Genomic DNA, 16225 nt, shown 5'->3' with positions numbered 1-16225 from the left:
GGCCTATTTTTGCTGATTAGAGAAATTAAACAAATAAGGATCACTACATTGTATAAGCTGTACTGAATTAGAATTGAATGAAACATATTACAGTATTTCTTGACGCCTTAATAAAAGGGCACTGCTGCATTTCAGATTATTCCTAATTCTTACACTGATATACCATATATTATTGATATGTTTTATTTTCTGCTGAGCTGTCATCATGCTGCCGCATCGCTGTTTAAACCATTACTTATTACAAATAGAAAAGATTTGCAGAACAGTTCCCTTAAGAGTGTAGAAGAACAATCCTTGGCCTGTATGGCTACGTTGAGGGTAGGGATGGGGACACAGGTTGAGTTGACTTAATGGGCAAAGGGATGGGATAACAGGAGCACAGAAAATGAACAGGGAGAAGACATGAGTTACAGAGGCAGCATGGAACGCTGAGCAAATATATCTGGGAGATAGAGCAAAAGGACATGGGGTACAGGACGAAACAGACTAGGAGAGATTGGAATGGATATGGTGATGAGGGAGGGACAGAATGAACACAGAAAATAGAGGAAGATACATGATATAAGAAACAGAAATTCCTAAGATAGGGGAAGGTGAGAGAGAGGGGAAATGAAAAAACAGACGAGGGACCGGGAAAGACGGGAGGAGAAACACGATGAAGTGACCAACTTGTGTTTTGGGTGGTTTAGGTGATTAGGCCAGACCTAAGGGCTAAAAGATGAAATTCCATGTAATCGATCTGCGCGACCAAACTGAGCATTTACGCACGTGATCTCTGTGGCCCATAACGGCTCCCATTCCCCCACTAATACTCCTACGAACGGAGGCAATCGTAACTAGAAAGAAAGGAAGACAAATATAATCAAATTAAACTAGAGAGCGCGGCAGATTGTAAATGAGATAGTATGCTTGATACTCATTCTCTTGTTACTATACAGATGTCTGTGTTTTTATACTGACAATAAATGTGACTAGTACCCATTTACCTGATTATTACTATATTTTATAGAACACCATCATATTCTGCAAACCTGTAAAATGGAAATAAACGCCTTTTAGATATTAGTGTTTTGTCAAATTAAAACAATTACTATGTCTCACTATGACAGACATAGTAGAACTAGTATGACTGAATTTGTTTCCAGTAATGAGATTGTTGTTAAATAATTTCATATATCAGTAAAGATTATTATTATTATGTTAAGCTTCATCATGATGAGTGTATTGAAATCGGCCAGGATAGAAGGGTGTGCAATGGGCACTGCAAACGGTTCCTTTTCTGGATTTAACCCCCCCCAAAGAATTAAATAAATAAACAACTTATTTTCTGTAATCGTGTTTCTACTGCAAAAGATGTTAATCGACATTTAACAAATTAGGAATTTCACAATAATAATCATTTAAATGATGATTCAAAAGTTTGGGATCACAAGGAAATGTCCTTGATATAATAAGAAAAGCAAATTTTGTCCATTGAAATTACATAAAATGGATCAGTACAACGTAGACGTTGTTCATGTTGTAAATGTAGCGAGAAACAGCTGTTTTTTAATGGAATATCTTCATAGGCGTAAAGTGGCCTTTTATCACTCCCATCACTCCTGTGCTCCAATGGTGTTCGCTAATCCAGGTTAAGGCTAAATGATCATTAGAAATCCCTTTTGCAATTATTATCACAGCTGGAAAATTCCTTGTTTTCCATGAAAACAGTTAAGTGACCCATAACTTTTGAACAGTAGTGTATATATATATATATATATATTTATCTATATATATATATATCTATATATCTATATATCAGGATAAAGAAAACCCAAATACAGCAGTTTTATATATACCTTATATATCATTGTACAGTGCGGCAGAACATGATGGCGATATATCTCAATAAATAAAATTCCATAAAATACAGTCGTTTTTGGTGGTATAAATCAATCTTAACACCTCATAAAGAAGCTACTGGTGGTTTTTATGAAGGTATTAGGTAGAGGTGGGTGAGATGGCCTTCGCACTGTATTAGCGCAGACCGAACCAGACGCCAGCCTTGGCGAGCTCTGCTGAAGCCGAATCAGACACACGAGAAACAGGGGCAGGCGGCAACCTTCTTCGTCAAGGACATTTTACTAAATGCCCCATAAGCAACAATGACTTGCCTACCCCCTGACTAGACACAGGTCTTACAACATGGGAGGTTCAACTGGCTTGGCTTGTTCTCCTCCTCTCTTGTCATAGTCCGTCTAGTCTAGTTCTGTCAGACCCCATGAATATATATATTGTAAGAAGTGCTGCGTATATTGTTAGCGCTATATAAATAAACGATAATAATGGACACTCCCTGGGCCAGGCAGTTGACTTGACTGTCTCACCCAGCTATAGTACTACCATTTTTTGTGGTAGACAATTGGGCTTATGTTGCGCTTTATGAGAGTGTTTCATGGCGGGAAAAGGGATTAAAATGTTAGTAAATGGACTATAAAAGGGGCTGTATGGGGGCTGAACGTGTGGCTGGATCCTGCACAGCTTAAACTCAGGGTTCATGATTTTAGCCCATGAGAGCGACTTAATAACCAGGACTCGAGTCACCGGGCACCTTGTACAATGCAATGCTAATGATTAAGGCTCATAACAAGAATATGGCTGAACCTAATCTTTACTGAATAATCAGTGTTTCATTATTCCCCACAGAGCTTTTATCAAGAGACTCATTAAATAATACACTTCATGAATATTTCCCATATGTACATAATGGTGGCTATGAAAATTAGATTAATCCTACATAATTATAAATAGTACTAAAGATAAAAGGATCCCATACACCTCACACATTCAAACAATTATTACTGTATTAATGCTAATTTATATAATATATACATATTATATATAAATAATATATATGGGTAGAGAATCTGTATATGTGTATATATATTTACATATACATCATATATTGTCCTTTCATCCCCAGCACAGGCCAAAGTGACAATGCTGGCGCCCCATTAATAAAATTCCATTGTAGAATACGCGGGTGGTTCCGGCAGTGACAGGGTGTGAGAGCGGGTGTGGCCATGTGACGGCTGTCAGAGGCGCGCATGCTCAGTGTATGGTTACACACAGCGCTGCTGCTGCTCCCTGTGTGAGAGGAGAGGCGGCGGTTGCCGAGGGGTTTCCTGTCTAAACCATCGCAGGGATCGGAGCCCCGAGCTGTATTAACGAGCTCAGCGAGCACTCCCCCATCTTTCTCTATACGGGGAGAACCAACGACACCCGCTTTGTCTCATTGGGATAATAATGCCAGACCTGTCGCGACTACCTTGCTCGTCCACCTCCTTCTAGATGGCTTTGGTAACGGTGCAGAGATCCCCCACCCCCAGCACCACCTCCAGCCCTTGCGTGTCGGTAAGTGATGAAGATGATGATGATGGTCTGTCTCTTCTATTGTCTGATAAAGCTAGGTCTTCCTGCCTGTTAATATCCACCGGCGCCTTACTGCGCATGCGCAAGAGCTGCTGCTGTCTCCTCGCCATCCTTTGCTTCCTCCCTTGGTGTTCTAGGGCCTGTGACATTACAGTGACATGTGGCAGAAGGGTTAATCCTGGCAGCACTGGCCCCTGGTATAATGTTAAGGTTGCCCTGGGTACCACTGTGGCTGTAATTTGATGGGCATCACCATGCTTGGTACTGGGAAGTAGGCAGGTGCAGCAGATCACCTTGGGGTAACAGCTGCCTGTCACTCTCCTCCTTCCAGACTGGGTGGGACTTCCAGTCATCTTAATGTCAAAAGAGGTTCTGCAGCAGCTGGGGTTCTAGTTCTCCTCGGGCTGTTGTTGCATATGTGACATCTTTTGCTGTTAGCCTGAAATACTCTTCTTTGTTGCATTTATTATTCACTGGCAATATGGTGGCCCTTCCTGGTGGCTAGCGGGCACATACATTTAATCTGGCCCTTCCTCAATGTGATTCTGGTCAAAGATGTGAAGTCCCTTTAGAAATATTCGCCCGCCGTTCCCTAATGGGCATACAGCATGCTGTTGGTTGCTATGGTTCTATTTTAAAGCAGTATTAACGTGACGTTGGAATCAAAAGCGTCTAAATCTAATTTATGCGATCTCAGCGTATTGATCCATTTTTGGGAAATGTTGCTGTATGATGAGCCTTTGATTAATTTAGAACTAGATTTTCAGAAAATCTCTATGTAGAGCTCATGTACTTCACACTCCATCCACCTCCAGGTGTCTTCTTAGGTAGATGAGCTTACTATTAGTCTCAATGTGGGATGATTAGGGCTTCTCTATCGGGTACAAGTACAATATATTTAAAATTCAATAGGTACACCTGTCAAGTGGTTTGGGACAATTAACCTTTGTTAGGGAGTTTATTCACTAGACAGTGAGTTGCAGCGTGATGAAGAATTTAATTTCTACTTATTAATTATGCATCAAGAACCCTGCCATACCCTTCCTGCGGAAAGTGCTCGCAATACATAGTATGGCCAATGGAAATGCTGCATCTCATCATAATTTTCCTAATTTTGGTGAATACAAACCTTACTAGGTCTGCTTTGTAATTCTATGTACTTAGAAAGAGAACTGACTCTCTGAGATCACAGATACTTGGTACAAAAGGCATCAGCTCATCCCGCGGATACGTCTCATCTGATGATGTCATAATTGTATACAAAATACAGATAAATGCTTAGCTCCAAGTACCTATCAAAGGGATGCACACATTGTTTCTTTGTAGGGTATTGATGACCCCGAACCCATAAGTTGTAGAACGGTGGAAAAAGGAGCAGTGCTTCTAAGGGTTAACATCAAATTGCAAAAGGTTTTTGAAGCAAGGACCATATATATATTAAAAACATTATTTAGTAAAGTGGTACAGAAATGCAGTAAATAATTCTTTTAATTGACTTCCTATGTACTAAGTGAATGATGCTGCCAAGGAGTTATCACCTTAGTCCAGCATGGATGGTCTTTTACATTGAGCTCTCCATTAAGGAAAATACATTTTTATTGATTATTTATTTGTCATGCGCATGTCGGTTACCTTCAATAATAAGAAGTGCAAATTTAGCGCTTTCTGTTTATTTCTTTTTAAAAAGTTTTGTCGCGTTTGAGGAGTTTCTTTAATTCTCTTGAACTTTGCTTTGCTGACATCCCTGTCTGTGCGCCCGTCACGCTTCTTCTTCCCGGTCTTTATGACGCCATCAATATAAGAACTCCAAGGCTATTGGAAATCTCTGTCTCTGATCAATAGGTGTATTTATACGCTCTGCTTATTGCTTTCATATGATTACTTCTTTGTTACAGAAGTAGTTTCTTGGCATCTAATCACTTCTTCGCGTCTGCTATGGAAACAAATAGTATATGCAATTTGGCATTGACTGTATATCAAACAAGATGTTTAATTGTAATAAGCTTGGGTTTTATTACAGCCCAAAGGCTCCCATAATAAAGCTTTCCTTCCAGTATGGATCTTAAAGGACAATGGCTTTAATTTGATATATAAGAGACGACCAACTGTGAAGATCACCAGGCCTTTACTGGTTAACATGTTTGGTGCAGTAAGGCTATTGTGATATTGCTTACTTCTTTGTCCTTTAAATGGTTAATAACTTGCTTTAAGGTTGCTAACGCTGATTAACGCAGCATGTTGGCGCTTGATTCAGCGCACAAAGGGTTACTAAATGCATTTGCCTTCAATTTCATATGCAACAATGGGAGGAAGTTTTTAAAAAAAATACCTCCATGTCTCTCTGGGGCATTAAATTCCCGGGTTTCTCAGTAATGGGAGAATTAGTGGGGTCGAGATCTTCCTTATTTATGTTCCAGTAATGACTGTTAAAGGGACAGTTTACAGGACAGCCCCCCGTCCGCAGCATTCCCAGAGACCCTGCTGGAGGTGAAATGTGTTCAGCCAATCACATCCCCGGCAGGGGATGGGGAAGGCACGATGAATACGGGCATTCTGCGCAATGACCCCCCCCCTCCCGGTGCATTAGCGAAATGGACTAAATGCATTAAAGTTCATATATTGGCAGGAGTGTCCCTTTAAAGCCATTAAAATGCAGTGAATTAAGTGACGTTACATTTATTTATATAGCGCCAGCAGAGTCCGTAGCGCTGCATTGGGGTGAATATAGCATTGCTTACAGTAAGTGGGTCATTTCTGTATTTAATTCCATAAAGATTTTTTAGGCTTTGCTAGATAATAGAAAAAAAATCTAAATGGGGTTTGGCGATGTTGTGTCATTGATTGCTCCCCGAGCGGTTCCGCTACATACTGGTTGGATGAGGTCTTACTGGTGAGACGTGTGCAGACCATTAATAAACACGCTTGTCTTTGTTTTTAGACATATTGTGTTCGTGTGCTTGCTTTGCCCTTCCCCTTCTTGAGGGGCCAGTAAATAGAAAAAACAGCTAGTCCTCTGATCCGAAATGTATTTTTTTTTCTTCAAGGTTTTGCATAGACTCTGAAAGGGACTTTGGGGACCTATTTTTCAGCGTAGCTTTGAAGAGTATTTTTAGGTTACAATAACTTATGTCGTGTGTTGTCTAATCAGCATCCGGCAGCTTTAGAATTACATTCTCCGCAGCTGTTTGCGATTCTAAATTAATTTCCATTTTGTACATTTGCATGTTGAGCAGACAGCTGCAAGTACGGTATATGCGTCTGACATTCTAGTCCTTCAAAAATAATAATATTACTAAATATAATGAAAGGCAGGGGGGGCATCCCATCACCATCCCATTCGTTCTTACTCTACAGCTTCCATCAGTCTCATCCTGTGGATGATGGGACTTGCTGTGCGCCAGATGATAAAGACTAGATCGATGCTTACCCCCATCCTTGTGACTTGCTGTAATTAAGGGAATGGGTACAGAGCAGTGCTCCAGATCCGAGTGAATGCTTTCATTCTGCTATACGTTCTAGTATTGCCATGACAACCAAGTATGTGTAGTAAATTGATTAATACAGCGCAAGGTTCTGTGTTCTCCAACCTAGATTTTATTTTGGTACGCCTCAAAATAATCCTTGATATTTTGAAGCAAATTCTAATAAACCATTATTTTGTAGTACGGAGTATTTTCTCTTTTTTTTGCAGAGATAAAATTTGGCTATGGCTGTACGCCGTCTTAACTGATTCTGTACATTAATGTAGCTTGTTTTTAATATATATATTTTTATATATGTTTATGAGTAAAACAGTAAAGCTTTAATATACAAAACCTCTAATGCAGATAAATATAAGCTGAGAAGAAGATTAAAATATGGTGGGAAGGGGGATTGGTAGAAAGAGGAAGAACAGTAAAGCCTGGGTTCCCCAGTGGTGTCCATCGGCGTAGGTCTCTTAAAACGTGGAGTGGAGGATGAAGAAAGGGAGCCGATTTTCAGGAAGGAGAAACCTTCGTTCCATGAATGGTCAAGATGACTTCTGGGGATCAGGTCTTGGTTCCAATCGTTGGCGACGGCACGACGAGTTGGTAAAATAATGCGAGACATTGTTTTTTTCCCAGTTAATGTAAGACGTTTAATGCAATGTTCCAGAATCTTGGGAAAGTGCAATGCCCAGGAGCCAACTACGAAGCTGTGCCAATGATCCGTGGCACGTAGGGAGACAAGTTAGAACTAAAGGAGGAGAAGCTTGGGATCGGCCACCAGAAATATCCTCGTCATGTATTGTTGGGGTGGACATGGTTTTGTACCCAGGATTAGCCCATTGCTAGGTTTAGAAATTCAGATGTTGTTAAGCTTTTAATGATGTTGGACATTTCAGCTTCAAAATGGTCTTTTTTCACATGAAATATGGCTTTAATACTCTATATTTGTGGCGGTTTCTGTGTTCTGGATTCACTTACTGAATTGAAGGAATTCTCAGTATTTCAGCATAAAGAGCCTTTTCCGAGGGGCAGCCCCTGTGACATTTCATGTGTTTGCACAGCCTCTGGGCGTTTAGCTTCAGAATTTTAAGTCGCCGTTACCCCTCCATGCTTTTAACGACAGGCCTAGATCGGAAAGGGAAGGGGCTTTGGTTCCAAGTGTTTTTTTCTGGAAGCTGGGGGTACTTCTTCCTCCCCTCCAAAAAACTGCATTCCATGTACAAAAACACATCTAAAAAAATGCATTGTCGTTTCCGTCCCCTTTTATTTAAATGTTACTATTAGATCCGTTAATGAAAGAGAAAGACGTGAGATTCAATCACGACTCTTGCAGAATATTGTATATTTAGTAAGATTCATTTAAAGGGAAATTGTTACCCTCGAGATGTGGCTGTAGCGTTTTATATCCCACTCTGCGAAACCCCTTCAGAATTCCCAAACCCCCTTACTTTATGCGCTTGTGTGTAAAGGACAATAATTTGATTATTTGCCATTTCTTTAAGTGCATTGTCAAAGATACCGCATTTAGATATAGTGTCCTGTCTGAGAGACGCTTCATTATTGTAATGCCATCGGACCTCAGTCTATCCTTTGGACATTACTCTCTTTATAATTGTGTTTTTTGGTTAATGGAAAGCCGCGGATTCTTTAAAAAGATATCCAGGGCTACTAAATAAAATAAATGTACCCTTTTTTTGGTTTGTTTTGTTCTATACGATATTTTTTGTGCTGTTTTTTCTTCTCCAAACATCCCACCTTAAATCTATAGCTTACTTTTTCCTATACATTTAGGTTTGCATCTCTTATTGTTCCCCAGGCTGCTAGATATGTATACAAAGCATATTTTATGACGCTGTCGTATAATAAGCCTTACAGTTCTGGGATCTAAACCCACAAGGCATCCGATTATACGGGAACTAAATAGGGTAAAATGACTAATGTGGCTAAATAAAGTCCATCCTAAAGAAATGAGCTCCTCGTGGTTTGTGAAATATGCCATAATAATCTATAATGGAGGGCTCCGTGTCAGCGGCCACAGCGTAATATAACTATTGGAGACAAAACACACCCTTCTGCGGTGTCACGCTACACTATTCTATGCAGATTTTAAAGGTGCTGTTCCACTAGGATGTTAGATGTAATGTGCTTTACCAAAGAGGGTAGTAGATGCATGGAATTAGCCTCTACCAGCAGAAGAGGTAGAGTTTAATACAGTGAGGGAGGTTAAAGCATGGGATAGTCATAAAGCTATCCTGAATCTAGATGAGACCAAGGACTGATTATGGTCTGAGGCAGACTGGATGGACTAAATAAATCTTATCGGTTCTCAGATTATATGACAAATCATTAATTTGAATGTCCAGCGTGTTAAGGAAATAAACCTTGGTACATCTGTACAACTTTTAGAAAGCTTTTTCAGTTTCGGATCAGTGCCCGCTATGAGAGTTAAGAGCCCCCAGGAAAAATTAGGTATGCAGTTAAATTTATGATTTCAAGAATTGTTTTCTGGAAAAGTCCAGGAATTTCATAGTACTAGAAATGATGTTTCTAAGGTTGGATTTAGTTAGAAGAGTGTTAAATTCCGACGAGTTAGTGGAACAGCAGCTTTACACCTTCTCCTTTTGCCTGCTTTTTACCTGGTTACCAATAGTTTGGGTGGTGAGAGAAGCAAAAAAAAAAAGTGTTCTGCTTTCCGTGAAAAAAACCACGCTTTTATGGAAATACATGAGATTTCCACTTACGTACAGCTGTTTGCGATCCGACCCGTTCTGGCTCACGCATAATGCCTGTAGTATGAATGTAGGCGAATGATTCCTCTATAACATATAACAGCTGACTGCGATGCATGGATCGGCAAACACGCTGTGCTCGGTGGCAACGCTGACTGTCAAAAAGATTTAAGGGGTTTAAAGGCAATCTGTGTCACCGGTGACTCCAAGGATCTTGTAACTCTGTACGCGACACGTTTGCATCTAGCTGTGTTGTGTTGTATAGTATTTTTTGTTAGTAGCATGCTCGTGTTGGACACAAGGCATCCTTATTTTTCTTGTTTGGGCTGTTTGTGCGTATGATCTTTGTGTACAGCCTTCGCACAGGCCACCGATTTAATAGCCTTCAATTATTCTCCTATAATTTGAATCCCTGTCTGGGAACAATGATCATCCAGTCCCGTCTGCACAGCTGAACTGGTTCTGAAGGCTGCCTTGTTCCAGGGGTTGATTGTATCTCTTTGGCTTTATTGCTTATGTAGATGATTAATTACTGGCCTCATCACGTGTAATGATTTAATAGGTTCACTTACTGCTCGTGTTTATTATATTTTATCAAATAACCGGGGAAAAAGGAGAACATCCGGCATGTCTTCTTGGTGCTGATGGTGCTGATGGTTGATGACTGTTTCATTCCCTCATTCCCTGTGCTGTACATTTCGATGTAACGTGTCGCTCATTCACCAACTCCCAGAAGGCCAAGGCCTCCACATGTGTTATCATATGGCTTACCTTCATTCACCTGAACCCAGGTGCACCGTGACCGCGCCCTCCGTACAAATGCTCAGACAGGCTTGGAGAAGGGAGCGTAAAGCAAAGCAGACTTGTTTAGACTGTTTGCAGAACGCTTCTGACAGAAATATATAATAATAAATTATTTTCTAAGCCGTCCGTACAGACACCGGCACAGAATGCCCCCAATGCGTTTGCCCCAGTGACTGAGTTCATTATTGAATCCAGCCATGGCATGTTGTTGTCCCCAAATGTCAGCTTGTCGAAGGCAGAGGGGCCAAGCGTCTCTGGGGCTTCATTTTTAAGGTAAAAGAAACAACCTTTTTCTAAAAATATATAGCAAGTCTCATTTTATTCCTTCGCTGGTGAAAGTATCATCGTAATATGACGTGTATTAATTACTTTGTTTCTTTTTATTATTAAAATCATTGTTATTTTTTAACGGCACCTAACTCTTACATAGTTACTGTGGTTAAAAAAGAAAACTGAAAAAATAAAAAATCATTATTAACATTTTTTTCCCCTGACTCAATATTATGAAGCTAAATGTAAAGGGTTGTAACGCTGCTGAACCTGTGTTGCTAGAAAGGCATTTCTTAAAAAGTTTAAAAAATCCAGATAGACCCGATTAGTCGTTTGGTAAATACTTCTGATTTATCATAAAATCAGCATGCTGGAGAAGTGGGGAATCCTGAAAAGGGTTGTTATGTAACTGGAATAATGTCCCTCGGTGCAGAACAGAAAGTGCATTACCTTAATTACATCCCATTGTCCTTACCATATTTAACCCTTACAGCCTTGCTGCGGAAAATATTACCAGCCCATCGTATATTGTCCCTGTACACACAGCTGAGTCACTAATCATGCCTTCCCAATACCATGTAAAGCGGTTACTATGCGTGTTCAGTAATTACACACGCAGCAGCAGCCGCCAAATCAGCGGTAAAGAAGTGAAAATGGTTTGTGACGTGTGCCAACCAGTAGTTCTGTTGGCTCTGCTCCTGGATTTCCATTTTTTACACGGAGGAGTCAGCCACTAGACTTGTCGAGACAACTTGTCTTTTCTGTTGCTGATGTCTTTTTTAAATAATTTGGAGCTTCCACAGATATCCTCACTTTTTTAAAGGTAAAGTATTAGGTATACAAACAAAAAAATGGTACATTTGTATTATGTAGTCATCTGCATGTAAAACATGTTTTATCTGATACAGCTTAATAGACACGTGACTAACTGCAGTCATTCCTTTATCTAGTTTTTGGGTTTCATAAACACCCATTTAGGTGGCATCCAGTTTCCAGTCTCATGTAAAATGGCAGATTCTGTGGATGGTCTGGTGCTGCCCCTCGTATCTGTGCATCACAGTCATGCTTTTATAGTCTGAATAGATGCATCAATTGATGCGGTGGAAACTTTGTGATGGTTTTTTAAAATAATATTTAGAAGATCCTCGGGGGCAGTTTATAAGTATTAATCTGACCTAATTGTGCATGAAATGAACATAGAGTGATAATTTAGCCAGATTATATTTCCATTGGTTCTCGTAGAGAGTCTACTTGTTAGACTGTGCTGTTAAATGGATTGTATTACTACTATTACTACTACTGTGGCGTATATGAGACGGATGGGGGGGCAAATGTAAGGGATGGAAAGAATCATCCCAGGATTTCCATTGAGCAGCAGCAATACAATAAAGGTCGAATCGGGCTGTCTGTGCCGGTAATCCATGGAATAACATGGAGAGGCAGCAGGTTCTTTGATTGGTCGCTTTCGCCATAGGATAACATGAAGACGGTAGGAGCTTCTGTAATTGGAGGAAATCCTATGAGCCACCGTATCCCTGTCCCAAGGGTGTGCAATAATATTCTGCTTCTGATTGGTTGATTGTTGTAAGCCCCCTCTGTTTGTTGGTTTATTCGTTCTAAAGCTTAATTATACTTTTTATCACCTCGTCATTGTTCTGCGGTGTATAAGAGACTTGGTTTTGTCCCTAATAAAGAGTGCTGCTGTCACAGTACTAGCATTTACACTTTATTGGGTGGGAAAAGCTGAGAAGAAGTGCCTGGAAAGGAGCTATTTTGCTTTCACTACAGCCCCCCAGACGACTGTTTCTACTGTTGGAGATTGAGTACCACTGCCTTGGTGCTTCATTCCCGGAGGACCTGACAAGGACCTCGACGTGACGGCTCAAGACTTGTGGTTCCCGTGACGTGTAATACCCCCCGAAATTAATGTTTTATGATGTTATTACACCTCAGGTCGGCAAATCGTTGTGTACTTAAGAGGCCTATTTAGATTCCGCCTTTTTTAAGAAATTCAGTAGGAGTATACAGAAAAATAATGAAAGTATAGGAGACATAGCTCTGCATTCTAGACATTTGTCAGGCAAACACTCTAATATATCCTACTAATCGGTAACGAGAGTTGATTTTTTAGCCTCCTTATTTAAGCATACTATGCAAAGAGAGTGTTATGGTGATGGACGCTGGGAGGTCACGCATGTATCTGTGCATGCAAATAGTATTTCCGGTTTCCAGCCGTTTGAATGTTGCGCAGTTATGCTTGCGTGCGTACTGTAATGCCCTGTGTAGAACTAGATTTCCATACTACATATAAGGGTCAGAAGCTCGTTTGAACAGCGCGCTCCACACCATTTGTTTCTGTAAGTCCAAGTTGTTATGCGATGCACTACTTGTAACAGCATGCTTATCTATTGTACAGTGCTGCGGAATATGATGGCGCTATGTAAATTAATAAATAATAGCATTATACACAAGGGTAGGTGTAAACTAGAAATCCATCTAAGCTCTATTGCTATACTGTACAGATATGTGGCGTTAGTCACTTCAGGATAATAGTTATTCCGTCGTCAAGTACTAGACTTGTGCGTTCGTATTTGGGTGAACATGAAAACAAACCCAAAGAGTGCGTTTTCGTTGTTCAGCCCGAAAACCGAACATACGAACATGGTGGAGGCAAAACGTATACCAAGACCAAACACAGGAACGGGCGAATATTCGTGCAATAAGAAGATTTTTTTCCCCACGAACACAAAGATGAACATGAAGAGTTTGCCGGCGCCCAAGTCTATCGAGTACCGTGTAGTATAAACATATTATGGTTGGTGTTGGTCCAGGCTATGATTGCCAGTCCTGGTGTAAATATGTGTTTTGCAGGTTCTCAGATAAAAATTAGTATTTCTCTGCAGGTGTGATGAGAACCTGGTAAGCGCATTAAAGCCGCATCACATTCCCAGCCAGCAGGTATATGTATAGAAACTAGAAACCACACCATGCACACCCAAAACAAAGACAAAATACTTGTTCTACATTCCGACACTTAGACTGGTAGGTCTTGGTCAGGGCCAGTAAGTAAAAATTCACCGTTGCGTTGTTCACTGCTTGTGTCCTTAGAAACACTTGAGGAAGTATCCTGTGACATGTCTACCACCTGGTAACGCTTATCTCTGTGGCAAAAGCGTGTTTTATGGCATATGTTGTAAGACATATGGCCACCGAATGAAACTGCTGGAAACAACATGACATTCAAAACAACATCCGTTTGCATCATTTTATTGCTCAACCTGATTATATATTTTTCTTTTTTTGGGAGGGGCCGTCTACGAGGTGCAATCCTCAAATTACTTTCTAGAAGGACCTTTGACTTTACACCCACAAATATTAATTTTCTTATTGCGTAACACTAGTGAGTCATGGCTTTTGTGTTATGGCTTGCTGTCCGCTGAGAGCAGAATATCGCGGAATCTTGGCCCTCAAACAGGTTTTTCCCAAGAACCTTGTCTGCACCATGTACCGTTTCTTTTGCTCTTTTAACCTGCTGAGATCCTCAGTCCCTGATAAAGAAGAGCGTCCCTGTAACAATCTACGTCCACCACTATCTTGGATGATACCTGGGGTTTCACATGAGCTTCCAATGAAAAGCTACCATTTCTTGTCATTAGATCTGGTTTCACATGTCTGCAGTCGGTCATACATAGTTGATGCAGCACGTTTGCCTGGTTAGTGTGTTCTTTTTTGCCCTTCTCTCCTATCCATTCTTCTTCCATATCTCTCGTTCCATGCCACCATGTCGTTACCCATCTGTCCTTTTTCACACAGTAACCTGATCTAGCCTGTGCATCTGTTCTGTAAATGTGTCCATGAATTCCATGCACTTTTGGACTGTGTTTAGCTGAAGATCGAAGGCTTTTCTTGGAGGAAATCAGCTACAAGCTGAATCTTTCTTTTATTTCCTGGACTGAAAGCATTTAAGTAATGTTGACTAATCGGACATGGCAGGAGTTATTCGTTTTCTTCTTTGGAGCTCCATACATATTGTAACTCGGCCCTTTTGGAGTTGGTGCAGATCCTACAATGATGTCTAATAGGAAAATGTTCAGCAAAACTGGGATGGGGCGATTTACTCGACAGTCCACAAAGTTTGCTGTGTGTTGTGCTGCTGGGTTGTTATTTGTCTGTGGAGAGGATTTCCAGGTGTGTTTGGTTTGTGTTGGTTGACAGATCTCAGTCCGCTGGGTACTGAGTAAATATTTGAGTTTGTTGGCTCAGCATGTTTCTGCTCTCTTGTGACCTTCACAGCGTTGGTTCTTTTAAGTAGTGTAGTAGGTTTGTTGTCACGGAGTAAAAATTATTGTCGTTAGATGGTCAGTTGTATTTCCTTTCATTCCATGATTGTCTCATCTTAAAAAGAAAAAAAAAAAAAAAAAAGAAAAGAAAGCTTGGCGCTTTTAGGTACAAGAGGTGTCTCGTAGCCTTTCTCAGTACATATGTGTAAAGGTTGTATGCACAGTACAGGTTTGTCGTTATTGATGATGATGATACTAATCCAGACAGGCCTGGGTCCAGATCTTTCCTAAGTGTGGCCCAGTAGGTGGCTGCGTACACCAAAGTCTGGTTTTCTTGATGATTTATGATTTAAAAACCGACATGCTTCTCACACATGTGGAATAGAGAGGACACGCTTGTCCTATGAAGGAACCCTGTCCTGTCCATCACCTCACAGTTTAAGCAAAACACCTTAATGTGACTACTGCTAGATCTTAATTGATTAAAAATCTTGATTTATATTCAGCCTCTTCCCATATTCCTCGGCAATGCTCATCAGTTTATATGATTTTATTATTATCATTATTATTATCTTTTGTTTATATAGCGCCAACAATTTACGCAGCACTTAGTACCTTTTAAAGCGATACATGAAGGTAATATAACATCGTCATAATACAACAATACTTACAAGAAACGGTGACTGCTAGCTGCTGCCGTTTTGTCCTGATTGATATCCAGCAGTCATTAATTAATCAGTCACTTTCTTAATCAATTAGGTACCAGTGCTATCAGCAGGGATGTCCGTCAAAGGGTTAAGGACAAGAGTAGCCAATTTTATGTAGCTTCCAGTGTCTGTTCCTATGGGATCCCTGTGATTAATCAAGTTGCTGTCTTAATTACATTCACTAATTAGTGGTACATAGTGCTATACGGCGGTCATATTTACGTAGTTCTGAATCTAGTTACTAAGCGCTGCCATCTCTGTGCTATACGGATCATTTACAATTACGACACCGTTTCCGTGCAATTTGATATCCGGAGCTATTGTCCCTTTAAAGGTGCTTTTCCACTTAGACAAAACATGAGTTAAGCTTTCTAGGATTTCTACCAAATAAAGTTTAGCAGATTTAATGTGGTTTAAATTTAAAGGGAAAGCTCTTCTTCCAGTTTTGTGGATGACTTTTCCTTCCATGCTCTTTGAGCATGGTTGCCGTTTAGTTTATTGAACTGTGTATGGGCTCCAGTAAGCGTAATTGTAGATGGGTGGAAGAACCCAGCTAC

The 16225-nt window shown here is 40.4% G+C and overlaps 1 protein-coding gene across 4 annotated transcripts in view; it reads left to right on the top strand.

The window, feature by feature from the left end:
- The first annotated feature begins 3112 nt into the window (after positions 1 to 3112).
- Positions 3113 to 16225, top strand: part of SSH2 (slingshot protein phosphatase 2) — a 95941-nt gene continuing 82828 nt past the window's right edge. For all 4 annotated transcript variants that reach the window (XM_053457033.1, XM_053457032.1, XM_053457030.1 and 1 more), the window contains exon 1: positions 3113 to 3393. In XM_053457033.1, coding sequence (XP_053313008.1) covers positions 3331 to 3393 — 63 coding nt within the window. In that variant the 5' untranslated portion in view covers positions 3113 to 3330. The remainder of the gene's footprint in view (positions 3394 to 16225) is intronic.

This window comes from Spea bombifrons, chromosome 2 (genome assembly GCF_027358695.1).
Source record: "Spea bombifrons isolate aSpeBom1 chromosome 2, aSpeBom1.2.pri, whole genome shotgun sequence".
NCBI lineage: Eukaryota > Metazoa > Chordata > Amphibia > Anura > Pelobatidae > Spea > Spea bombifrons.
This window is presented reverse-complemented; position numbering and strand designations above follow the sequence as displayed.